This window comes from Hippopotamus amphibius, chromosome 7 (assembly GCF_030028045.1).
Source record: "Hippopotamus amphibius kiboko isolate mHipAmp2 chromosome 7, mHipAmp2.hap2, whole genome shotgun sequence".
In the NCBI taxonomy this organism is placed as follows: domain Eukaryota; kingdom Metazoa; phylum Chordata; class Mammalia; order Artiodactyla; family Hippopotamidae; genus Hippopotamus; species Hippopotamus amphibius.
The window spans coordinates 58,921,786-58,949,446 of record NC_080192.1 but is presented as its reverse complement, the minus strand read 5'-3'; the positions used below and the strand labels follow the sequence as shown (position 1 = coordinate 58,949,446).

General features: G+C 37.1%; 1 protein-coding gene and 1 pseudogene across 4 annotated transcripts in view; both read left to right on the top strand.

Annotated features, from left to right (window-relative positions):
* Nucleotides 1-20,651, top strand: part of GCFC2 (GC-rich sequence DNA-binding factor 2) — a 74,732-nt gene extending 54,081 nt beyond the window's left edge. The window contains exons 12-18 of one of the 4 annotated variants that reach the window (XR_009054842.1): nucleotides 2,428-2,549; nucleotides 8,496-8,572; nucleotides 10,138-10,204; nucleotides 14,214-14,360; nucleotides 17,474-17,598; nucleotides 18,217-18,289; nucleotides 18,434-18,557. Coding sequence is in view for 2 of the 4 variants with exons in the window: in XM_057743307.1 (XP_057599290.1) it covers nucleotides 2,428-2,549; nucleotides 8,496-8,572; nucleotides 10,138-10,204; nucleotides 14,214-14,360; nucleotides 17,474-17,598; nucleotides 18,434-18,551 (656 nt within the window). In the remaining 2 variants the exon portion in view is untranslated. Of the gene's footprint in view, nucleotides 1-2,427; nucleotides 2,550-4,388; nucleotides 4,513-8,495; nucleotides 8,573-10,137; nucleotides 10,205-14,213; nucleotides 14,361-17,473; nucleotides 17,599-18,216; nucleotides 18,290-18,433 lie in introns of those variants that run through there. The other 3 variants (XM_057743307.1, XM_057743308.1, XR_009054843.1) reach the window with 3 other exon arrangements.
* On the top strand, nucleotides 5,647-5,745 carry LOC130857984 (U6 spliceosomal RNA; annotated as a pseudogene).
* Nucleotides 20,652-27,661: the final 7,010 nt, after the last annotated feature.

Genomic DNA, 27,661 nt, shown 5'->3' with positions numbered 1-27,661 from the left:
TGCTCCACAAGAGAAGCCATTGCACTGAGAAGCCTGTGCACCGCAACGAGGAGTAGCCCCCACTCGCCACAACTAGAGACAGCCTGCGTGCAGCAACGAAGACCCAACATAGCCAATTAAAAAATAAATTTATTTTTTAAAAAAATTGAAAAATAAATAAAATAGGTTGGCCATGGGACTTCCCTGGTGATCCAGTGGGTAAGACTAGGTGCTCCCAATGCAGGGGGCCCAGGATCAATCCCTGGTCGGGGAACTATGTCCCACATTCATGCCACAACTAAGAGTTCACAGGCCGCAACTATAAAAAGATCCCGGATGCCACAGCTAAAGACCCTGCATGCCACAGCTCCCGCATGCTGCAACTAAGACCCAGAGCAGCCAAGATAAATAAATAAATACATAGGTTGGCCAGGGAGGGCCTTCCTGGGAAGGTCACAAATGAGCAGATTCCAAAAGGAAGGAAGGCGTGGGCCATACGAGTATCTGAGGTAACAGCATCCAAGGCAGCAGAAACAGCAAACGCAAAGGCCCTGAGGCAGGAGCTAGCCTGATTTGTTTGAAAAGCATCACATAAGCCAGGGTAACATTAGTAGAGTGAGCAAGGGAGAGAGTGAAAAGAGGTTAGCAGGATGACAGTGGTGCTGTGTTGTATGGGGCCTCTTAATCATTTGTAAGGACTTTTACTGTAAGTGAAACAATGAGAAGCAATGGGAGAGTTTTGAGGAGAGAAGTGACAAGATCTGCCTTAACATTTTAACAGAATCACTCTGGTTACTGTGTTGAGAATGAACTGTAGGCAGACCAGTCAGGAAGCTTTTGCAGTAATCCAAGCAACAGGTAATAGTAGCTTACACTTGAGTGTTACAAGTGGAGGTGTCTGGGAAGTGATTGAATTCTGTATATATTTCAAATGTAGTAGCACTAACAGAATTTGCTAAAGGATTGATTGTGGAACAAGAGAGAAAGAAAGGAATCGAGAATGACAGTGGTTTTTGGCCTGAGCAGCTGGAAGGACAGAATTGCCGTATCCTGAAATGGGAAGGGCTGAGAGGAACGAGTTTATGGTGGGAGGTACATCAAGAGCTCGATCTGACACGTTTTGGGTTTCAGGTGCCTGTCGTCCGAGTGGAGCTGTCAGCTAGGCTGTTGAGTCTATGAGTCTACAGGATAGACCGGATGGGAGATAGAAATTTGTAACGTGTCAGCACATAGATGGCATTTAAAGCCACAAAAAAACTGACTTGAGATACTAAGAATGTAAATATAAATAGGGAAGAGAAGGTAAGTGCCTGAGTCCTGAGGGACTCCAGCGTTTGGAAGGTCAACAAGATGAGCAGACAGTAAAGGAGACCAGAGAGGTAGGTGGGAAACCAAGCAGGAGTAGTGTCCTGGAAGCCTAGTGGAGAAGTGTCACAGTGTTGCTGATAAATCAGAGGGGACCAGAATCAACCACCAGGTTTCAAATGTGAAGGTTATCTGTGACTTGATAAGAGTAGTTTAGGAGAGGAGTTGGCGGTAAGGCCTAACTGAAGTGAATCCAGGAGTTTGAGAAGAGAATTTGGAGATACGAAGTTACAACAGTTTTTTGAGTAATTTTGTTGTGTGAGAGTGAAGGAAAGAAATAGGGCAGCTCTGGGAGGGGAAGTAGGGTCAAGAGGGGTTACTTTTAATACACGAGACATAATTCAAGAGTGATGGTAAAGATCCAGTAGAAGAGAGGGCAGAATTCCAGGAGCAGGATCTTCAAGTAAGCCAAAGGGGTTGGGGTCTTTTTACAAATAAAAGGTTGGCCTTGGCAACGAGTGCAGTGCTTCATCCATAGGAATGGGAGGCAAGTTAGAGTTATGAGCACAGGTGCTGGTAGGTATGTAGATGCTGTAGTAGGAGCTTGTGGAGCTTCTCTCCTGATTGATTCTCTTTTTTCATCAAATTGGGAAGTCAGCTGAGAGTGGGAGCAAGGGTGGAGAAAAGAACGTAAGAAGTAGTTACCTGGAAGAGTAAAGTCCATTAACTGAGAGCAGGGAGGAAGGAGAAGGCAGGAAATAATTGTCAAGGCAAGAGGGGAAGAGAATGGGCCAGGGAGACAGAATGTATTTGTTTGCTGGGCAGCATTTAGGTCTCACTGGAGTTTCATGATGATCAATTTAAAGTGTATCTTTTTCTGTCCATGTTTTAGCCACAGGGCTGCAGGTACAGACACTGGGACAAGGTTATTTAACTGGGTTGCAGTTGAGCCAGACAAGTTCAACAAAACCCAGAAAGGACAAGAAAATTGAATATATATGGAAATATGTAATGGTACTGATTGGCATGGATTTTAAACCACATAAGGAGGGAAGCAGTGTTTGCTAAAGGCCTCAATCGTTTATATGTGACAAGCAAAGAGTCTAGTAACTAATTGTACACTGCTGAAAATTTTTGTTTCAGACTTTGTAGAATTCATTTGGGATCCCTTGTCAGCCTCACAGACAACAAGTTTAATAACACAGTGCAGAATGATTCTTGAAGAACATTCCTCTTGTGAAAATGAAGTTAGTAAAGGCAAACAGGTAATAAGTTATAGAATTATAAATTTCTTGATTTATTTGAAATCAATATAATTTATTATAAATCTTTGTTTACAGATGATGCAGAAAAAATAATTATTAGGAAACTAGGAAGAAATATTTAGGGTTGACCATCTTTTGCTCTTTATAATTAATGAGGAAAGAATACAGCTTGATTTTTCTGAACATTCTTAGAGGAATGGTAATCATTATAAAAGGATACACATACATGCAATAAAGCTCAGATTGTTACTTTCTTTCTTATTGGCTTGTTTCTCTCTGTACAGTCGTGTAGTTTGTGTCTTCAGGGCCCAGCCAGCCATCTTTCAGGTATGTGAATATATGTTGGCCCTGCAGGGATGTCAGGCATAAATACATTAGTGCAAATTCATTCCTTCAAAAAGAAAAAAAACTATCTTTGTTCTTTTGGCAAAAGTCTAGTAGTATTATGACCTTACTTTAATAATGATTTTAAAGCTAGGCTAACATTCATTATGTTAGCTAGTTATCTGCAGTCTGTCAAAGTTAAGAATAGTAATCATTTTGAGAATTCAAACTTCGATAGGATAGATTCTCATTTTAGGATGGTTTAGAATTGAGTTTTATTGAACATAAGACAAAGAGGAAGGAACTTTTTAGAGGCTATGGTGAGAGTCTGTTGAATTTTACTTTTATTATAGTACTCTGTCTTTTTTATCATTCTGTTCATTGATAATAATATTGTATACTCCTTCAGTTAAGTAAACCAATTCTATGTTGAGTTTTAAGAGAATTAAGAGAGAGATTGACAGACTGAGGGTACCCAGAGTGGAATATGTATGGAAATATGTAATGGTACTGATTGGCATGGATTTTAAACCACATAAGGAGGGAAGTAGTGTTTGCTAAAGGCCTCAATTGTTTATATGTGACAAGCAGAGTTAGGAAAAAGCAGGCAGACGTGTCATATTCATATTCTGAACACCAGTAAGTTTTAGCACTTGGCATTGCTGTCATGAAGGAAGGAAACTGTAAGAAATAGGAGGGAGAATGGGGATACCAGCATGATTCTGCCTTCAAGAAGCATGTTATCTTAGAGGAAGCAAGATGTACATATGCTGTTATTTCAAACAGGAGGTAAGTAGGAGTGACAGGGAGCACTTATTTATCTAATTCCTGCTGTTACTAAGCACTCTGTTAGATCTTACTCCTGTGTCATCCCACTTAGTCCCAGCAATCCTATTAAAAATGGGTGATAGCTTCATCTTACAGATGAAGAATCTGAGAATCTTGAAAACTTGAGTTAGAACTAGGATTTGTACCTTGGTTAGTCTTACTTGAAAGCCCACGCTCATCTCACTGACCAAATTGCCTCCCCATGAGTGGCCCAGATACAGTGCTGTGAAACTTCAAAAAAGAGGCAGTAGAGAGAAATTACTTTCTACAGTGAAAAATTTTTGTTGGATGCAGCATTTGAGCAGGGACCTAAAGGGAAGAATAAGATTTGACCAGAAGCAACTGATGGAGAAAGGGCATTTTCCACTTACCTCTAACAGGATAAAAGCATGTGAAAATCATGCAAGAATTAGAGAGCTTTAACTTAAAAGAAGATGTTCATGGAGATAGTGTTTATATTTGAGGACGGAATAGGTTTATTCTGTATTGTTACAAAGCATAGAACCAAGATTAGTAGGTTAGAGCTACAAGGAAGCAGCTATATAATCCCGTGTTGCTCTTTACATGGGATTATGTAGTTATAGCCCAAATGTAAATAGTGCTTTGCCATTTTTTAAACACTTACACATTTTTTCATATGATCTTCACAAACTTGTAAAATGTGTTGACTCTAATTGCATTTTACAGGTGAAGAAGCTGGGGCCCAGAGGGCCAAGTCACTTTCAAGAGATAAAAGTGGCAGGCTTGGCACTTTGTATCCAGTAAAGTCTTTCAACAGTGTTATGGATACACTCATGAAGTTTTTATACTGGTAATTTTAATTCTGGAAACCCTCCCACTATGAATGTTTAAAATGGGTTCTTTGCATTAGTAGGAGGCTAGAACTACATCAGGACTTTTCACCTTTGGCACTCTTGACATTTGGAACACATAGTTCTTTGTGGAAAGCTGTCCTGTGCATTAAGTTCCCCTGGCCTCTACTCACTAGATGCCAGTAGCACTTCCCAGTCCTGACAACCAAAAATATCTCTAGACTCAGAAAATATTCTGAGGCATAGCAAAGTGACTCCTGTTTGCCAATCAGTATGCTACATAATATTCCATGTTAGTAACACAGTTTGCCAGGGAGCTCACTCTGTTATTTTCAATGATGTTTAAGAATCGAAGAGAATGAGGAAGGTTCCAGAAGAACAAGTCAGACAACATACTTCCTGATTTTGAAGTGAAAAGCGAGTGATTCTGTAAGCTCATGCCTGGTGAAAATAGTTTTGATTCTGGTTAAAGTTCTAAAATAGGTGATTACAGAGATGGATTATGAGCACTAAAAATAAGAAACAGTGAATACTATAGTCTCATTGATGGGGTTCCTAAATGCACATAATTGTTTATCAAAGCATATTCTTCCATATTATCTTAGTTACTTTCACTGATAAATAAGGTACTAAACAGGTACAGTGAATAATGTACTTAAATATGTTATGATTTTCTTATGGATCAAATAAGAAAAGATATGGTATAGTTAGACACAAAGAAAGCTGGTAGAGTGCACTTAAAGAATACTGACCCATAGGGCCAGAATCCTCTCAGCCTTGTCCTGTTCAGTATTTTTATTGAACTGGATAAAGATGTGAAATACATGCTAATAAAATTTCTCACTGGCAGAAAGCTAGGAATTTTATCATAGATCTATGGGTAATAGAATTAGAATCCAAAAGAATTTCAAAATACTGAGAAAATGGACTGACTCTCAAAATGTAAAATGTAAAAGGAATATGTATGTATGTCCTAACATTGTGTTCAGAAATTCAGCTGCATAAAAGATGGGAGAGGCACAACTTTGAAGCAACATAGGTAAGACAGAGAGGAATTATAATCGACTGTAAACCCGTGTGAGTCACAGTGTCACTCGAGTAGCAGAAAAACTTACGGGAGTTCATCCTACTAGGTGCTTCAGCAGCACATACACTGAAATTGGAATGATACACAGATTAGCATGGCCCTGCACAAGGATGACACACAAATTCGTGAAGCATCCCATATTTTTATCATGTTTGTGTGAAACTTTTCAAAGTTGTAAAGCATTATAGAATTTAAAGAATCTTTCACTGAATAAAAAAAATAAAAATAAAGTTTATATACAGAAGTGTATGGAGCTGTTAAAACTTTACTGTTTAGAGAACTTTTTTTCACCAAATGTATTTTAATACTTGGAAAAGTTAATGAGCTCTGAGTTTTAAAATATGTGAATTTAGGTTTACTTTTGTTTTAAACAATTATTTGGAAATCATGGCAAACTTACAGAAAACTCTCATGAATAAAAATAGCGTATGCATAGGCCCTTCACCCAGATTGACCTGTTGTTAATATTTTGCCCCATTTGCTTTCCCGTTAGATATACACACACAGTTTTTTTTGTCCTGAACACTTTGAGAGTAAGTTGTGTATTTGCTGAGTCTGTTACATAACCATAGTACAGTTATCAATTTCAGTAAATTTAACAGTATTTAACCTACCATCCATATTTTACTTCTGTCATTTGACTCAATAAAGTTCTTTACAGCATTTTTTTAAGGGAACTATTTTTAAGAAACAAAAATTTTGAATCTCAGCCTATTTGTCAAGGCTGAGATTCAAAATAATTTACATAGAGTGGAAAAAAGTCAAAGCATAACTGTCTTTTAAAAGAATTCAAAATGTTTAAGAGAGAGTAAAAGAAAATTGTTTTTATTTGATTTTAATGTTAATGTTGATATGCAGCCATTTGAGGACTATGTTACAGATATTTAAGTGAAAAGAGAAATGGGACTTCAGTTAGATATACTTTTTTTTTTTTTTGAGTTTGAGGTTTTTTTGTTTGGTTGATTTATAAATTTATTTATTTATTTTATTGGCTGTGTTGGGTCTTTTTTGCTGTGCGTGGGCTTTCTTTTTAGTTGAGGTGAGTGGGGGCTGCTCTTCGTTGTGGTGCGCGGGCTCCTCATTGCCGTGGCTTCTCTTGTTGCGGAGCACAGGCTCTAGACGTGTGGGCTTCAGTAGTTGCAGTACATGGGCTGCAATAGTTGTGGCTCACGGGCTCTAAAGCGCAGGCTCAATAGTTGTGGCACACGGGCTTAGTTGCTCCACAGCATGTGGGATCTTCCTGGAGTAGGGATCGAACCCGTGTCCCCTGCATTGGCAGGCAGATTCTCAACCACTGCACCACCTAGGAAGCCCCTAGATATACTTTTTTATGAAAAAATATATTTGGTTAAATTCTATATTTATCAATAATTTACCTAGTATAAGGGTATCTGACAGCTTAACTTGTGCTACACACATTGTCACCAACTTAAAAATATAACTTCCCCTCTAGTGTGTAGTATGTCGTTTCAATTTTTCAAATATTAATTCCTTTTTTAAGTATAAGAACAGTATCTTATAGAAATTTTTCATCCTGGTACAAGACATACCATTATAGGATATTTTTAGCCTACCTTTTATTTCAGAATTATAATACTAATGGACATGTTCCCTTGTATCCTACTTATTCCACTTAAATATTAAATATTTAAATTTGCATGTTACTACAGTCTTCATAAACTTCAGGTAAATATTTCATGCAATGGATGGACATAACATGATGTCCTTAAAAGTCCCCATGTTTCATGAACTTCTCTGGTGACACAGTGGTTAGGAATCTACCTGCTAATTCAGGGGACGTGGGTTCGAGCCCTGGTCCGGGAAGATCCCACATGCTGTGAAGCCCATGCACCACAACTACTGAGGCTGAGTGCTACAAATACTGAAGCCCACTCACCTAGAGCCCATGCTCCACGGCAAGAAAAGCTACTGTACTGAGAAGCTCGTGCACCACAACGAGGAGTAGCCCCCACTCACCGCAAGTAGAGAAAGTCTGCGCATAGCAACGAAGACTCAATGCAGCCTAAATAAATAAATTTATTTATTTATTTATTTAAAAAAAAAAGTCCCCATGATTCAGTATTTTGGTTATTTTCAATTTTTTACATACAAATAATAAAATGAATTTGCCAAAGTGAATATACTATGTTAAAGGATATTGACAAACCAAGGAAGAACTTGAAGAGTATTTAAAAAGCATCTACAAATGAATAATAAATTTAAATTAAAAAAAAACCAGATATGTAGACAAGCAGCTTAATTGGGTACTTTGCAAAGGAGCATGTCCAAATGGCAAATAAGAATATGGGAGGATGTTCAACATCATATTACTCAACAGGAAAATAAAAATAAAATGTAATAAAATGACTATATACTCAGCAGAATTGCGAGCATTTAAAAACCCTAAAAATACCAAGATTTAGTAAAGGTGTAGGGAAACAGGATTTCTCATACATGGCTAGTGGGAATGTAATAAATGGGATACTGCTATTTCAGAAAACATTTTGGCATTCTGTACAGAAGTGAACATATAGACATGAACTATATTCCAACAGTTCCATCTCTACCTATCCCCATTAGAAAAGCATGCCCACGCATGCTAAAGTACATGTTCTACAAGAACTTTTATAGCAGTGTAATAACCCCTAAACTGAAGACTGTCTGAATAAATGTCCCATCATGCAGCAGAATACGATGCTGCAGTGAAAAGGTGCCAACTACTGCAGTGTGCGACAGCATGGGGGAGTGAAATTCTCTTGTATCTAATTGATGGTTACTTTAGCACCTAAGTCTGTGAGTGTGTACAGATTTGTACTGTTCTGTTAAAATTGCTCCTTTGGTAAATACATTTCTACCTATGACTGTCAGTGATGCTTTTAAATTATTTAAAAATAGGATTTACTTGAATCCATTGTTTCAAGAATGAAGAAGGCAGTAGAAGATGATGTTTTTATTCCTCTGTATCCAAAGAGGTAAGAGTTGCTAACTTCTAGATTTTATGAAATAGTTACTCCTGCAATACAGATTCATTTAAGAGTGTTATGTAGAAGAAACTAAACATATTGTTTTCAAAACACACATACCTGTTAAGATGCAAATTGAGATTTCAACATGTATTTCTCAGTCACCTTTTATATGCCATGTGTGATGCCTAGCACTTGGACGTAGGTTTGGGGGTGGATATTCCTAAGAACATGACAGCTGGCATAGCAGAGTGATTAGAAACACAGATTCTGGAGCCCACATTTACTATTACGAGATAATTGACCTTGGACTTTTCTGTGCATCAGTGTCCGTGTGTATAAAGTGGGGCATTAACTTAATGTCTACCTCACAGGACATTGTGAATATAAAAGAGAGTGCTCAGAACAGTACCTGACACGGAAAGCCCAGCATAAGGCCTGGAACACCACTGAGGGGCCGGCTACTGCACCTTCGAATTCTGTATTTACCTTTAAATGATCTAACAAGTAGTATTTGGCGCATATCCGTACATTTGCTAAGAAAGCGTCAGTTACAGTGATGGGTCATGACCTGAAGCTGTAGAATGAGTACTCAGAGGATGGAAGAGCTTTATGGAAAGAAAAGAAAGGAACTTCTAGGCTAGTTAATTTGAATCCTGAAGCGATGTCCACATGTAAAAATTCTCCCCGTTAGGGTTTATGTTTGAAATGTCTTTAAACATATCACTGCAGCTTTGTTTTCAGTAACAGAATATTGAAAGCAGGTTAAAATTCCTGGTATCGAGGAGCAGGTTAAATAAATATTGGTAGGTTTACTTAATGGAATATTAAGAATCTGTTAAAAATGATGACTGATGACTGGAAAAAAGTCACAATATATTATTAAAGAAACAATCTGTAAAAAAAAAAAAAAAAAAATGAAAAGTATTACTCCCTCCTGTTCCTGACCTGCATCCACCCACTTTTTGCCCTTCTTCCTCTGTGCACATACATGCATGCAAGAATACTCGCTGTTGGTAATTTTTTTTTTACCTTTTCAGAATTTCTTTATGCAATTTAAGTACTTATAAATAGAATTTTAATACTTATCATGCAATTAGAATTAATCTTATCTTCCCCTCTTTTTTTAAAGTGTATTGTAGTCATAACCATTGTTTTGTGCCTTACTTTTTTGACTTAGTACATCTTTGAGATCTTTTTATGTCGTCACATAAGTTGTTTTCTCATTCTTTTTCAAGCTGCGCAATAGGCCATTATACAGATGTACTGTAATTGATGAGCATCTAAGCAGTAAACCATTACTAGCAGTGTTGTGTGTAATTTTATGGACATTATTCTGTACATGTGCAAATGTATCTACAGAAAGCATTCTCAGACGTGGATTTGTTGAGTCAAAGTATACATGTGTTTGTAATTTTAGTAGATATCACCAGAGCATCCCCATTTATATTCTGTTAGGCTTAGCTTGGTTGGTTTTAAAAAAAACAAAACCATTCAGGTTTTTTAAACTCTGTTTCTGAAAGATGAATGGTCATTTGCATTTTCTTCTTTCTCTTTCTTTTGCTTCAAACTAGTGCTGTAGAAGACAGAACATCACCACATTCAAAGTTCCAAGAAAGACAGTTCTGGTCAGGTCTAAAGGTAAGCAGAAAACTGCAAAAATAAAAGTAATTGTTTTTCTTTTAAAGAAATATTTACTGTAGAGTGAAGATGAGCAAAATTCTTCTGTAAAGGACCAGATAGTATTTCAAGCTTTGTAGGTCAAATGGTCTCTGTTGAACTGTTCAGCTCTGTCACTTAGTGCAAACAGTCACAGACAACATATAAACAAATGAGCATGTATGTAGTTCAATAAAACTTTATTTATGGACACTGAAATTTGAATGTCATATGATTTTCATGTGTGACAAAATATTATTTTTTTCCCCAATCATTTAAAATTATGAAAACCATCCTTGGGACTTCCCTGGTGGTCTAGTGGTTAAGACTCTGTGCTCCCAATGCAGGGGGCCTGGGTTTGATCCCCGATCAGGGAACTGGATCTCACATGTGTGCCGCAATGAAGATCCCTCGTGCCGCAGCTAAGACCCAGTGCAGCCAAATACATAAATAAATATTGAGTTGGCCAAAAATCCCTTTGATTTTTAAGTAAAAATAAAAGACACATTTTTCATTTTCAACAAGAACTTTATTGAACAGCATACTCACCGTTTTGTTCCACTACCTTCTGCCATTTTTCAGGCAACTTCATAATTCCATCTTCCCAAAACTTTTTATCTTTTCAAGCAAAGAACTATTCCTGGTGCCTTTTATAGTCTTCCAGGAAATTGAAATTTTTTCCATTCAGAGAATTTTGTAAAGCCTGAAATAAGTGGAAATCTGAAGGTACAATGTCTGGTGAATACAGCAGATGAATCAGAACTTCCCAGCTAAGCTGTACCAGTTTTTTCCTGGTCATCAAAGAAACATGCAGTCTTGCTTTATCCTGATGGAAGATTATGCGTTTTCTGTTGACTGCTTCTGGATGCCTTTCGTCGAGTGCTGCTTTCAGTTGGCCTAATTGGGAGCAGTAGTTGTTGGAATTATTGTTTGGTTTTCCCGAAGGAGCTCATAATAAAGGACTCCCTTCCAATCCCACCATATACACTACATCACCTTCTTTGGATGAAGACCGGCCTTTGGTGTGGTTGGTGGCGGTTCATTTCGCATGCCCCACAGTCTCTTCTGTTCCACATTATTGTACAGTATCTACTTTTCATCGCCCGTCACCGTTTGTTTTGAAAACATAACGTTTTCATTATGTTTCAGTAGAGAATTGCATATGGAAATATGATCAAGAAGGTTTTTTTCACTTAACTTACATGGAATCCAGACATCAAAGTAATGAACGTAACCAGGATGGTGCAAGTGATTTTCAGAGCTTTACTTGGGTATTTTGAGTATGTCAGCTGTCTCCCAAACTTCAGCTGGTCTACCCGACTGTGGAGCATTGGCCAGTAAGAAATCTCCGGCACAAACCTTCACAAACCACTTTTGACATGTTCAGTCAGTCACGGCACCTTCTCCATACAGTGCACAAATCTTTTTTTGCATTTCAGTTGCCTTTTTACCTTTCTTCAAATAATAAAGTATAACATGCCGAAAATGTTGCTTTTTTTCTTCCATCTTCAATATTAAAATGGCTACACAAAAATTCACTAATTTTTGAAAGTTTTTTTAAAAATGTACTCTGATACAACAGCTGTCACAATACAATCTAACAAAACTGTTTCAAATGAAGTTAAAGACAACTAAGCACTACAGAGCCATCTTAGGGAAAAAAACTGAACAACCCCTTTTGGCCAACCCAATTAATATTTTTAAAAATAAATAACATACTTAGTTCACCAACTCTACAAAAACAGGCAGTAAACTGGATTTAACTCACAAGCCATAGTTGTCTAACCCTTGGTCTAAACGATAAAGGATGAAGTCAGTGCTAAGTCAGTGGCAAAGGGATGGTAAAGAAAAGATGGATTCAAAGGATACTTAGGATTTGAAAGAAGCCAATGACTGACTGACTACTTGTGAAAACTGTAGGGTGCTAGTCAAGGTTCTGACTTTGGCAACCTGGTAACTTATGATGTCATTCTTTGAGGGCATTGGAGGGGTTACAGGAAGAAGAAAAGATTTGAGAGGAAAGGTGAGATCTGTTTTGGACATAGTGAATTTAAGATACCTGTGGGACAAATGGAGGCAGTTGGATACATGAGTCCGAACTGCAGGGGACAGAACTGAGCTGGAGATTTGGGAGTCAGCCACATATAGGCAGTATTTGGAGGCATGGTCATGAATGACAACCTCTAACATTGCATGAAACATAAGAAGGCTAAGGATAGACCCTTGGGAAATAGTGACACAAGAGGTGGGCAGAGAAAGTGGAAAGGCCTTACGAATGAGTTGTGAAACTAAGAATGGTCACAAGAGAGTGATATCAGGGGAACTAAGTGAAGGATTTTCAAGAATGAAACAGTATTAATGCCACTGAAGAGAATTAGGAGGAGGATTGAAAATTTTTACTGGATTTGACAATTACAAGGTCATGGGTGACCTCAGCAAGAATAGTCTTGATAGGGTGAATCAATAATTGTCATGTGGTTGAGTCAGAAAGAAGGCTTTTTAGAAAGTGGGAGCAGGGACTTCCTAGGTGGCGCAGTGTTAAGAACCTGCCTGCCAATGCAGGGGACAAAGGTCAGTCCCTGCCCAGGAAGATCCCACATGCTGTGGAGCAACTAAGCCTGTGCGCCACAACTATTGAGCCTGTGCTCTAGAGCCCGAGAGCCACAACTGTTGAGCCCATGTGCCGCAACTACTGAAGCCCATGCGCCTAAAGCCCGTGCTCTGCAACAAGAGAAGCCACCACAATGAAGGGCCCACACACTGCAATGAAGAGTAGCCCCTGCTCGCCGCAACTAGAGAAAGCCCATGTGCAGCAACGAAGACCCAGTGCAGCCAATAAATAAATACATAAATAACTAGAATAATGAATAAAAAAATAAGATACATTAAAAAAAAGAAGAAGAAACTGGGAGCAGGCTTCTCTGGTGGCGCAGTGGTTAAGAATCCGCCTGCCAATGTAGGGGACATGGGTTCGAGCCCTGGGCTGGCAAGATCCCACATGCTGCAGAGCAACTAATCCCATGTGCCACAGCTACTGAGCCTGCACTCTAGAGCCCATGACTCACAACTACTGAGCCCACACTCCGCAAATACTGAAGCCAGTGCACCTAGAGTCTGTGCTCCACCACAAGAGAAGCCACCACAATAAGAAGCCTGTACACTGCAATGAAGAGTAACCTCCACTCTCCACAGCAAAGAGTAGCCCCTGCTCTCTACAACTACAGAAGCCCAGGCGCAGCAACGAAGACCCAACACAGCCAATAAATAAAAGATAAATAAATAAATAATAAAATTATTTTTTTTGAAAATTGGGAGCAACATCAACAATGACGTGAAAAAGCGTTGCATGTTAGTACAGTTGGATGTATTTCAGCGCTTAGTGTGACAGCTGTAGTACTGGAGAAGGAAGTGGAAGATACCATAAAATTCACAGAAAGATCTGCATTTAGAGGGGGGAAATGCAACCCATATTATTTTTATTAGAATTTTATTAGAATTTCTTAAAACTGTTTACCCAAGGTATCCCCAAATGCACAGGTTATTATTAATCTTATTTTCTATGTTAGAGCAGTGAGGTTCCCAGGTTTGATTTCTCAAGGTTACACATTGGTAACAACAGCACTGGCTTTAACGGCAGTACTTTTATGAATCCTCGGGTCCTGCAGTCTTGTATCCGACGGCCCCAGCTTCCAGGAGAGTATCGATTGAAAGGGAAGATTATTGATCTAGAAAGGCTCCAGCAAGGTAATTTGAAATAGATTTTGAGCGGTTGTCCTAAAAAATGAAAATAGGATGAACAAATATATGGAGGTTGGAAAGAATCAAGTGTTTATTCAGAAATGTTTTCTATTCTAAAATTGATGGTTCCTACAGTGCTAATTGTATTAAGAGTTTAAAAGAGTGTGACCAACTTTTTATGTTTGTTGAAGATTATTACAATTTTCCTTTGGAGAAAAGGTACACAGTCACTTGACATTTTATTGTATTTTAGCTCTTCCGCAATATTCTTCTTTGGAATGAACTCCTCCCAGAAGACACCTTGCAAGAGCTAGGACTAGGGAAGCTGCTGAATCGTTACCTCATTATAGCTCTTCTCAATGCCATACCTGGGCCAGATGTTGTTAAAAAGTGCAACCAGGTAAGTTGTATAGAAACTGATTCTAATTTTATTATTTTTAAAATTTAGTTATTAAAAGCACTTTTGTACCAAAATAATTAAAATTGTGGTACTCACATAGTAGCAAATTAATTTAACAGACTAGAAACCAAGAAGAACCCAATATCTAAAAACTAGTATACTGGTTAACTGTTTACAAAATGAATGTTAGATCCTCACCTCTCATTAAATACCAATGTAAATTACAGATGAAGTAAAGAATTCAGTGTAAAAAAATGAAACTTTAAAATATTGTACTAAGAAGATAAATGACTATACCTGATGTTAAGGGAGTCCTTTCTGAACTTAAAAGCAAAAAAAAGAAATGGTGAGGAAAAAAAAAGATTTGACAAAAATATGAAACTTCAGGGGGCTTCCTAGGTGGCGCAGTGGGTAAGAATCCGGCTGCCAATGCAGGGGACATGGGTTCAAGCCCTGCCCCAGGAAGATACCACATGACGCGGAGCAACTAAGCCCGTGCGCCACAACTATTGAGCCTGCGCTCTAGAGCCTGTGAGCCACAGCTATTGAGCCCATGTGCCTCAGCTACTGAAGCCCACGTGCCTAGAGCCCATGCTCTGCAACAAGAGAGGCCATCCCAATGAGGAGCACGCGCATCACAACAAAGAGTAGCCCCCGTTCACTGCAACTAGAGAAAGCCCATGTGCAGCAACAAAGACCCAACACAGCCAATAAAATAAATAAATAAATAAATGTAAAAAATATATATATGACACTTCAGTCAACCAAAAATGTATCAGTATTATTTGATTATTGTTAAAACTGGAAGGTGGGTTCATCGGGCTCAGCATGTTTATATTTGAAATTTTGTATAATAAAAAGTTAAAAAGAAAGTTGGAAAACAGAAATAAGTTATAATGCACAATGAGGATAAATACCCACATTTTTAAAAAGCTCTTAAATCAGTAAACAATTTGAATATTTTTATTGAAAATGATCAAAGACAGGCAACAGGCAATTCACCAAAAAAAGAATATGCAAAAATAACCTCTAAACGTGGAAAATATTAACAGTACTGATACTCAGAGAATTGCAAATACAGTAAGGATATTATTTTTAACAGTTATGCTGGCAAATTTTTTGCTGTTATTTTCATTATAGTTCCCAGTATTGTCATAAGCACAGGGAAACAGCCCCACATCATTCCAGGGACACCATTCGTCTGGCATGTGTAGAGCAGCTGTTCTGGGAAACAGTTTCTGCGCTGCGGAAAGAGGAGTACAGCTCTGAAGACTATTTTGACGTGATTGATATAAAACCTTTAAGTTTATACCCTTTTACTTAGCAATTTTACTTCTAAGAAATTATTCTAAGTTAAAAAATCAGATGGAATAAAGGTTTCTAAGTACAAAGAATATTATTGTAGCATTATTTATAGTAGAAGATAGTTGGAAAGAACCTAAATGTCTAAAAACATTATCATCTATCCCATAAGATAAAAGTCATGAGAACAGTTTTTTAAGAATGTAATGTTAGATAGCAGTTCCTAGACAGCCATCATTTTTCTAGATGTGGTTTTTATATCATGTAGTTTTAAACTACATTATCTACCAGAAACTTCAATCATCATCCATCCTATGTGTGTTTCAGATTTCAGTTTAGTTTTCTTTGACCATAGGTTCTACTGTGCAGAAGTAAGGAAGAGGGTATATGACATTCTCCCCAAAGCTTATGGCCAGAAAACCAGGCTGAGACAATGTGGCTTTAAGTCCGAGGATCGTTTATGGAAAAGCTAGTTAGTTCCTTCAGAATTTTATTGAGGCTTGTGATACAAGACAAGGGAAAAGCAAGTGCAAATGAATTAAATTCCAAGCCAGTAATGGCTGGTTTTAAAACTGTAAAAAGAGACAGTTTGCATAACAAGACTTAAAGGATTTTCTGCCTTAGGCAGTCAGTGTGTCTGTATTTTTTCTGGATAATTTAAAAAGGTGATTAAGATATAGGATGTATCATTTTCCTCAACTGTGTTTTCAGTGTTGACCAGTCAGATTTATTTTAGAAAGAGTTCATTCCAGAACTTTCATTTAATGTATTTTATAATATATATACGGTGCAACTTTCTGCTTTCTAGAAGTATACACTGATCTTGATCTTACCAACTACAGCAAAACCAAGAATTTCTTTAAATAGTATAATCTCAGATTTTTCCTTGCTCCCATTCTCTCTCCTTTTTAAAAAAATTCTTCCTTCTGCTATGAGGAAGTTTTTCTTTTCTTTTTTACTTTGTTAACATTTTTCTGTATTGTCCAGAACTTTTCCCCAAATCATGTATTACCTTTAGCATGATGATGATGTGTTGTTTGAAGTTTTTTTTATCCCCAAAGAAAAAAATGAATACACGTACATTGACTCTTTATGCTGCCATGGACGTTTAAAGCAATGTATTAAATTACAAGAAAATCAAAACCATAATTAATTTTTTTACTCTGTATCTTAGAATGACCTTCTTGATTTCTTAACTCTAATTTGTTCATGTAGATTATACAGTCCCCCAATTTCTTATTGTGAAATCATATTAAATGTACCTATTTTATACAGTTGACCCTTGAACAACATAGATTTGAACTGCGTGGATCCACTTCTATGTGAATTTTTTCAATAAATACATACTAGAGTAGTACACAATCCATAGTTGGTTGAATCCGTGGACGCAGAACCACAGATATGGAGGGCCTACTGTAAAGTTAATAGACTAATTTTCAGCTGTGCATGGATCACTGCCCCTAAATATGTTAACTAAGTGTTTCGTGTCTACACATTTCTGGTGTTTAGTTATAAAATATGTTTTGTACAATTTAATTGCTCAGGAATACAGAGTATTGAAAGTATTCAATTACTAGGAAGTATTTATAAAGAGTGGTCTATTTGAAGCTCTTGGTATCAAAATATGATTTTTTTTTAAAGTATAAAACCTGACAAAAGGGAAATTCTCAAAAGTTATTTAACCATGCACTATAAAATGGAAGAATAATAACCAGTGTGAATACTATGATGATGAAGTGAAATTGTGTTAGCTAAAGTCCTTAGATTATAACTGTCATTATTAAAAACCAGTCATGTGTTTTGATTATCAGATAGCAGCATTTTTACCAGAAAAATGGTTCAAAAATTCTGCCATGAGAACATCTATTCCCCAGCTAGAAAACTTCATCCAGTTTTTACTGCAGTCTGCACGTAAATTATCTGGAAGTGAAATCAGGTAATATATATTTTATTTGTACCTCCACAGACATAATTTAGGGTTCTATGATAGTCTCAGCATGTTTAAAAGATTTGTACTTTACTTTTAAAAATTTGAGACAATCACTGTAGAGTTAGGAGATATTTTCTTGTGCGACCTTTAGAATCAATCAATATTTTATATTCACACCTCATGCATATTAGTTCATATTTTTAAATGTAAAGCTCTTCCAAGTAAACACTTCCAGAAAACTATCACAGGGGAATTTGAGTTAAAACTGTAAATCAAAAGCCTCTTATTAAGCATATTTTTAATGTCTTTTTAATTTTCCTTGCCATTTCAAAATCTCAGCACTTATTAAGAACCAGTCTGCAACCTGGCATTTACCCAACAGTAGCTACATCTCCGTTTTGCTCTCATTCACAGCACTAGATGTCTAAGGACTTAAATACAGTGGTGATCTGGTAAACCACCTCTCCAAAAAAAAAAAAAATTAAAACCTCAAATCGTAGCATTTGATGATATCTGTGGGATAAATACTCCTGCCATGATAGCTCATGCAAGTTGCTGGTAGCCGCATACCACAACTCAGATTTCTGATGATAGATTTGCTCTGTGCTTTTTACTTTTTTATAGACATTCACATTAAAATTTGCCAGAATACATCTACTAATAGTCTGTATTGGAACTTCATGATCATGTGGAGAAGGTACCATCTAAATATTTTATGCTATTTTTAGATATTGGCATAAGGTTGAGTTTTTGTTTCAGGTTAACTAGTGATGATCCACTGTGCCCTTATACATTGCATTTCTAAGAGGGAAAATGCTTTTTTATTGTTTGTTTTTTTCAGGGATGAAGTCAAAGAAATAATTCTTATTCTGGTGAAAATAAAAGCTTTGAATCAAGCAGAATCCTTCATAGAAGAATATCATCTAGACCATCTTAAATCAGTAATTGAAGAAGTTTGAGTAAACTTTATAGGAAAGTACTAAAATGAGATTTTAATATAGTCACACTTGCCTCTTCTGCTTGAAGAAAAAGGAAAAAAAAAAAAAAAAAGTTGCCTCTTCTTTATTTCCAGTAATGGAGGGAAGGATTTGCAAAACCAGAAAAGCAGGACTGTGTCCTTTCATTCCCTCCACCTTCTGCCTTCTGGTATTATGAAAGGCTGACCCTCCTTTGCAGTGTTTGCAAGAATTAAACACACAGGAACAATAAGAGTTTAACGTATTTCCATTTGATTCTTCTGACGACTTTTCCACCTTAAGAAAGGAGTTGAAGGAAGCTTGTTATACCTCTTTTGGCTTTGGTGAATCTTCTGTCCTGAACCATAAAAACATCTTTTAGTTCTCTTCATTTTAACTATATTTAATAATGAGTTAAAATGGAAATCTTAATTGGAATGAATTATTAAGTATTCTGATTAAGACATTTTAAGGCTTTTGATAACTAATGGTTGTCAAATTCTTCTCCAGAAATCTGTTCCAATGTATTTGTACCAACACAAGTCTAACAGAGGCCAATGAATCTCTACTAGCAATAGGTATTATCATTTTTTAACTCATTTGCACTTCATAGGTGAAAAAAACCTTATTTTAATTATATGTTTTGACTGTTAGTGATTACTTGTTTTTTTGGCCATTTGTAATTCTTTTGAAATAGCTGTTCATCTTTTTCTTATGGATTTGTAAGAGCTTTATATTTTAAAGATACTGATGTTTTGGGAATTCCCTGGCATCCATTGGTTAGGATTCTGTGCTTTCACTGCTGAGGGCACAGGTTCAATCCCTGGTCAGGGGAAACTAAGATTCTGCAAGCCAAAAATAAAAACAAAAACAAAACAGAAAAAACAGCAAAGAAGATACTGATGTTTTGCCTATGCTATGTTACAGTTTCCCTCATTTGCCATTTTCCTTAAATTTGTGTATGATGTTCTTGGTGTACTAAGTTATTGCTTGTTAGGTAGTTCCTCTTTTTTTTTTTTTTTTTTTTTTTTTTGGTCATGGTGGTAGGCTTACACAGGAAACAAGTATTTTAAATTTCAGCACATGATTCATTTTCTAATAAAAGTTTGTGTGATTAAGAAAATGAGGCAAGGTCATTGAATGAAGAAGAAATTGAGGGCTTCCCTGGTGGTGCAGTGGTTAATCCGCCTGCCAGTGCAGGGGACACGGGTTCAAGCCCTGGTCTGGGAAGATCCCACATGCCACGGAGCAACTAAGCCCGTACGCCACAACTACTGAGCCTGTGCTCTAGAGCCTGCAACCCACAACTACTGAGCCCACATGCCACAACTACTAAAGCCCATGTGCCTAGAGCCTGTGCTCCGCAACAAGAGAAACTACCACAATGAGAAGCCAGCGCACTGCAAGAAAGAGTAGCCCCTGCTCTCCACAAGTAGAGAAGCCCGTGTGCAGCAACAAAGACCCAACACAGTCAATGAATAAATAAATAAATTTATTTTTAAAAAAATTGAGAACATTTTTCAAAGTGAGTTTACTACCAGTTTTTCTTAAATCTATTTGTTTAAATAACTTGAGGGCAGTCCTAAATGTATTATGCAGATTGTTGCCCAAAAGATAATCAGGAAAAAATTGATTATATGTAGGATTTGAGCATGTGCCCTTTGACATTATCACCCTTAGTTTTGAAGCGACGTATAATTTATTTTAGCAGGTTGGTGTGTGATTGCGACTACAGTGAAGACTCATGATTCACTAGTATGAACCATTTTTTAAAGTTTATTTTGGTTACACAAATTATACAGAATAAAATCTCATCCTGAAAATTCAAGCCATTGGTGAAAAGGATTTAGCATTTTTACACAATTTTTGTTCCCAGAGATAACTGCTGTTTTCATTTTGTTTCAGACCTTTTTTCTACTTAAAAAGTATGTGTGTGTACACACACACAGCTTTCTTTTTTATATAAATGACATTGTGTATGAAATTTGTAATTTTTTTTTTATTGTTAAGTGTACATTTGAAATTTCCCTGTGATTTTTGCATTTGTAATTAAAGGTGTGTTAGATGATCCCTTACATTTTTAACTTGGGCAGAGAGATTTCTCTTGCTTTATATAGAATATAAAATATTAAAATTGTTTTTAAAACCACAAATTGATTTAAACTCCCAGTAGTTTTCAACTAAATTTCATTATGCTTGGAACTTGAGTCTCAGGATTTTTATCCATCATATGTAGTTAAATACTATAACTGAGAATATTCAAAAGCATTTGTGAAGCTTGCCTAATCCTCAGTGCAGAGTTCTTTTTTTTTTTTTCTTTCTTTCTTTCCTGTTACTGTGAAAAGCATGGAATGAGGTAGAGAAACACAACTAGCAAAAATGAACCATTGAGTTAGCAACTTATCTTGCATCTCAGTTCTTTCCCTGGATTTTTTCAGCTTTTTGTTCACTTAAAGAATGTAGGGACTTCCCTGGTTGTGCAGTGGTTAAGACTCAATGCTCCCAATGCAGGGGGCCCTGGTTTGATCCCTAGTCAGGGAACTAGATCCCACAGGCATGCCACAACTAAGGAGCCCATGTGCTGCAACTAAGAAGCCGGAGACTGAGCCCATAAGCCACAACTAAGGAGCCTGCCTGCCTGCAACTAAGACCCAGTGCAACCAAATACATAAATATTTTTTTAAAAAAGAAAATTTTTACAGATTCAGATGGCCTTTTTGTTTTTATTTTTTTCATATGGCTTTTAGGAAACTTTCAATGCCCGTGAAAACAATGGCTTGTGACAAAATATTTATATAGATGACTCCTAAGAAATACCATATGTGATACAAAACCTGAAAAAGGTATTTCAAGAAAAGAAAATAGACCAATATTCCTCATGAACACAGAAATAAGTCCTTAAAATGTTAGCAATTTGAACCCAGCAATGTATAAAAAGGAAAATAATAATACATCATGACCAAATAGGGTTTATTATTACAGGAAGGCAAGTTTGGCTCAACATTAGAAATTTAATCAGTGTAATTCACCTATGAACAGAATAAAAGAGGAAAACCATACGATCCTCCCAGTGATTACAGACAAAGCATTGGAACAAATTCAACACCCTCTCAGTATAAAACAGTAATATAAGTTCTTTAATAAAGAGCATCTGCAAAAGAACACCCACACTGTAAACCCAAGCACATATAGGCACCTTATCTTTGACAAAGGAGGCAAGAATATACAATGGAAAAAAGACAGCCTCTTCAATAAGTGGTGCTGGGGAAATTGGACAGCTACATGTAAAAGAATGAAATTAGAACACTTCCTAACACCACACACAAAAATAAACTCAAAATGGATTAAAGACCTAAATATAAGGCCAGACACTATAAAACTCCTAGAGGGAAACATAGGCAGAACATTCTATAATATACATCAAAGCAAGATCCTTTTCGACTCACCTTCTAGAATAATGGAAATAAAATAAAAAATACACAGATGGGACCTAGTGAAACTTAAAAGCATTTGCACAGCAAAAGAAACCATAAACAAGGAGACAGTCCTCAGAATGGGAGAAAATACTTGCCAACAAAGCAACGGACAAAGGATTAATCTCCAAAATATACAAGCAGCTCATGCAGCTTAATACCAAAAATGCAAATAACCCAATCCACAAATGGGCAGAAGACCTAAATAGACATTTCTCCAAAGAAGACATGCAGGTGGCTACCAAACACATGAAACGATGCTCAACATCACTAATCATTAGAGAAATGCAAGTCAAAGCCACAATGAGGTATGACCTTACACCAGTCAGAATGGCCAGCATCAAAAAATCTAGAAACAATAAATGTTGGAGAGGGTGTGGAGAAATGGGAACTCTCCTGCACTGTTGGTGGGAATGTAAGTTAGTACAGCCACTACAGAAAACAGTTTGAAGGTTCCTTTGAAAACTAAAAATAGAACTACCATATGATCCAGTAATCCCACTACTGGGCATATACACAGATAAAACCATAATCCCGAAAGAAATGTACCATAATGTTCCTTGCAGCACTGTTTACAATAGCCAAGACATGGAAGCAACCTAAATGCCCATCAACAGATGAATGGATAAAGAAGATGTAGCACATATATACAATGGAATATTACTCAGCTATAAAAAGGAATGAAATGGAGCTGTATGTAATGAGGTGGATAGACCTAGAGACTTTCATACAGAGCGAAGTAAGCCACAAAGAGAGAAACAAATACCGTATGCTAACTCATATACACGGAACCTAAAAAATTGTACTGATGAACCCAGTAACAGGGCAAGAATAAGGATGCAGATGCAGAGAATGGACTGGAGGACACGGGGTTGGGGCAGGGGGATGAAGGGGAAGCTGGGACAAAGAGTAGCATAGACATATATACACTACCAACTGTAAAATAGGTAGCTAGTGGGAAGTTACTGTGTGACAGAGAGATCAACTTGACCATGGGTGATGCCTTAGAGGGCCAGGACAGGGATGGTGGGAGGGAATTGCGGGAGGGAGGGGATATGGGAATATATGTAGAAATACAGCTGATTCACTTTGGTGTGCCTCAAAAACTGGTACAAGAGTGTAAAGCAATTATATTCCTATAAAGACCTGGAAAAAAAAATGAGAACAGCAAAAAAAAATCCACACTTAACATCATACTTAGTGGTGAAATATTAAAGCAAGGGTATCTGCTCTCACCATTTCTGTTCAACATTGTTCTGTAGGTCCTAACCATGCACTCAGTCAGGAAAAAGGCATAAAGACTAAAACACAAGATTTGAGTCATTCACAAATAACAAGATTGTTTAAATAGGAAACCTTATGCAGTCTACAAAAGAAGAAAAAAAATTCAGTCAGAACTAGAAAGTGAATTTAGCAAGATCTTACACAAATCAAAGCCCAGGGCCATGCTAGTGATCTAATTGGAAACATGTTTAAAAGAAGAACACTTCAGTAGCAGTGAAAAACAACAACTACCTAGGAACAAATATATAGAAAGACTTTACACTGAGGAGTACAAAAATTGCTGAGGAAAAAAAAAAGTTTAAACCTAAATAAAAAGATGTATCATGTTTATGAATTGGAAAACTCAATTATTGTTAAAGGTATCTTTTCCCTATATTGATTAAGTTATGCAGTCCCTATCAAAATTCTATCAGGCTTTAAAAAAAAGAAAAAAACTGGTTGATCAAAATATACTAAAACTAAAGTTTATGTAGATGTACAGAGGCCTTAAAATAGCCAAGCCAATCTTGAAACGGAAGAACAAGTTGGAAGACTTGCTCTTTCTGATTTCAGGACTTACTATTAAGCTATAGTAATTAAGGCTATACTATTAGGATAAGAATAAATTTATACATCAATGGAGAAGAATCAGGAGTCCTGAAATAGACCTACATGTATATAATCAATATTTGACCACAGTGTCAATACAGTGGGAAAAGGAGAGTATAACAGTATTGGGGGGACAGCTGAATAACTGAAATGAAATGAGCCTTGACCCTTGTTTTCTACACAGACACACAAAGGTGAATCATAGATCTAAATGTAAAGCCCAGAAACAGAAGCTTGCAGGAAGAAACTAGACTGTCTTTGGCCGTGGAATAAGTGAAGATTCTTTGGGGTAGGACACGGAAGGCACTAACCAAGAAAGAAAAAAAAAGGGTAAGCTGGACTTTATCAGAATTTTAAATTTACTCAGAAGTATTCTACATCTTAGTTCTGCTGGGAAGTACAGATGAGAACCACAATGACATACCAGTTCACATCAACTAGAATGACTGAAGAAGACTAATGTCAACTAATGCTGCCAAGAGTATGAAGTCATGGGAACACTCCTTGGTGCTGACGGAAGTGAAAATGAAGCCACCACTTTGGAAAGCTGTTCATCAGTTTCTTACTAAACATTTACTAACCATACAACTCAGCAATACCACTGCTAAATATTTACCTTAGAAAATAAAAATATGTTCACAAGAAAAGCTTGTACAAGAGTGTGGATAGGAGCCTTGTCAATTCTAGCTCAAAACTCTAACCAAAATGGATACAGTGGTGGATTCATAAATGGAAAACTACTCAACATTAGAAATAAACTAAGGTATACAGTAAGCAAACCTCAAAAGCATCATTAAATGAACGAAGTTAGGCAAGAATACATTATGATTCAATGTTCATTAAATATAGGAACAGCCATGATTAAAATGATGGAAGAATGTAAAAAAGGCAAGGAAACTTTCAGTAATGATGGAAATGCTCTATGTCTAGATTTGCATCATGGGTACATTGGGTATACTCGGTTGTTAAAAATTCAAAGAGAAAACCCAAATTCTGTATATTTTATTGTGCATTAATTCACATCAGGTTTTTTTAATACCTTGTACATCAGACAAGTGTCTCGAATGGTGAACTATCTCTGGTAGTGTTACAATAGGCTGAGCGCCATTGAAGACCTTACTTCATGAAACTGTCTTCAAAGGCCTTCAGTGGACATTAATGGAGGAAAACTGATAGTGATATTCAGAGACGTTTTTGCTTTGAACATAACACAGTCCATTTCACCAGTGGTTCTTAACCTCTTTTCTGTGCAAACCTAAAACTAACAAGTTTTCAACAAGGATAGTGCTTTAGGATCACTGCCCTGGGTATTTCAATATGATCTGCTAACCAGAAATGTCCCAGGAAGATTCTGTGAGACAGTCACAAACACAACATTTATGCTGATGATATTCTCTTAAACTTAAATAAGGTTCAGAGTTAGTCCAGAGAAATGTGAATTAATGTGAGTTAAAACAGGTTTTACAAGCTTCTTACAAAATGTCAAAAGAGCATTAAGGTTGACTATTCATTTGAATATTTTTTTATTTTTTATCATTTTTATTTATTTTATTTATTAGCTGCATTTGGTCTTCATAGCTGCACATGGGCTTTCTCTTGTTGTGGCGAGCAGGGGCTAGTCTTCGTTGGGGTGCATGGGCTTCTCATTGTGGTGACTTCTCTTTTGTGGCAGAGCACATGCTCTAGGCATCTAGGCTTTAGTAGGTGTGGCACACAGGCTTAGTTGCTCCATGGCATGTGGGATCTTCCCAGCCTAGGGATTGAACCTGTGATTCTTAACCACTGAGCCACCAGGGAAGTCCTGAATATTTTCATATAGTGGTTGCATGACAGAATTAAATGTCTATGGACCCACAGTTCCCAAACTGTGATCTGAGATGCCCTGTGGCAGTACTGTGAACTGAGAGGTATTGTGGGGCATTTTAAATTTTCAAGGAAAACAGCAGTACCTGTCAGAACCACTGGAGCTTACTTATAGCCCAAGGTTGTTCAGTTTCAACATTAGATCATGTGACATTATTTTAAAAGATGATATGTATTTGTGAAGCTGGGTTTTCAGAGGTTGCTGTGGTAAAAAGCAAATGCCACATGAAATTCCATGTGGAAATGAGTTGGTAGTGTTAAATCTGATTCCAAGTTTTGATAAGTTATGTAGTGGCCAGCAGATGAACACAACCCCCATTAGTAATTATGATTGAAGGATGCAATAAAATTAATTTATGTTTTTGTTTTTTTTTTAATATTTGGACCTAAATGGTTAAAAACAGGCACTAAGTATCTTTTGACAGGGGATGTGAGGGGAGATAAGAGCTGGGGCACCCTTTTAAAATTTCTGCAAAACTAAAGGCTCTGTGAAATGAGAATGTGAGAACCACTGATAGCTTGTTCATTGGAAAGCAACGAATGTTTCTGGACATATTTAGGCTTCTTACAGCAAAGTCATAAAGGAATACATAAGAATACCACCTCCCTATTGTGCCCTAATTTTCAGGAACCCATCTAAGATTCCTAAATTATAAAAGGCTATTACAGGGACCTCCCTGGCAGTCCAGTGGTTAAGACTCCATGCTCCCAATTCAGGGGGCACAGGTTTGAACCCTAGTCAGGGAACTAACATCCTGCATGCAGCATGGCATAACAACAACAACAACAACAAAGGCTAATACAGATAATTAAATTCCATAAATATATGGGTGATAGGGTGACCAGCCATCTTGGTTTTCTTGGACTAAAAGAATTCCCGGGGACTTCCTAGGTGGTACAGTTGTTAAGAATCCACCTGCCAATGCAGGGGTTCGATCCCTGAGCTGGGAATATTCCACATGCCACGGAGCAGCTAAGCCTCTGTGCCACAACCATTGAAGCCTGCATGCCTAAAGCCTGTGCTCCACAACAAAAGAAGCCTGCATACCACAATAAAGAGTAGCCCCCACTCGTAGCAACTACAGAAAGCCCGTGTGCAGCAACGAAGACCCAATGCAGCCAATAAACAAATAAACAAAAATAAATAAGTTTATTAAAAAAAATTTCCCAAGATGCAAGATTTTCAATACTATATGGAATCTAGAAAAATGGTACTGATGAACCTAGTGACAGGGCAGGAATAGAGATGCAGACATAGAGAACGGACTTGAGGACATGGCCGGGGACGGGGGAGCTGGGACAAAGTGAAAGAGTAGCATTGCCATATACACTACCAAAAGTAAAATAGATGCGTAGTGGGAAGATGCTGCATAACATTGAGATCAACTGGATGATTGGTGATGAACTAAAGGGGTGGGATAGGGAGGGTGGGAGGGAGGCTCAAGAGGGAGGGGATATGGGGATATATGTATACACATATAGCTGATTCACTTTGTTGTACAACAGAAACTAACACAATACTGTAAAGCAATTACATGCCAATAAAGATGAAAAAATTAAAAATAAATAAATAACAGCAAACCAGGACAAGTTAGTCACTCTACTCACTTCACTGAAAACCATATGTGGATATTTTGGTTAGCTGCCTGATTTAGAACAAAACGACCTGCCTTGAATTTCACCTCCATTCTGCTGTTCTTATAGGAGGAGCAGGATGTTACATGCAGTGGTTCTCAAAACTAGCTGTACATTAGAGTCACAATGATACCTTTTTAAAAAATGAATATCCATCCCTCACCTTCCCTATCATAATCTGATACAGTCTGGAGATTTTTTTTTTAACTGAGTTTAAAACAGTTTTGAAAACTCAGATATTTCTGTGTTTTAACATTAGCCTCATCACCT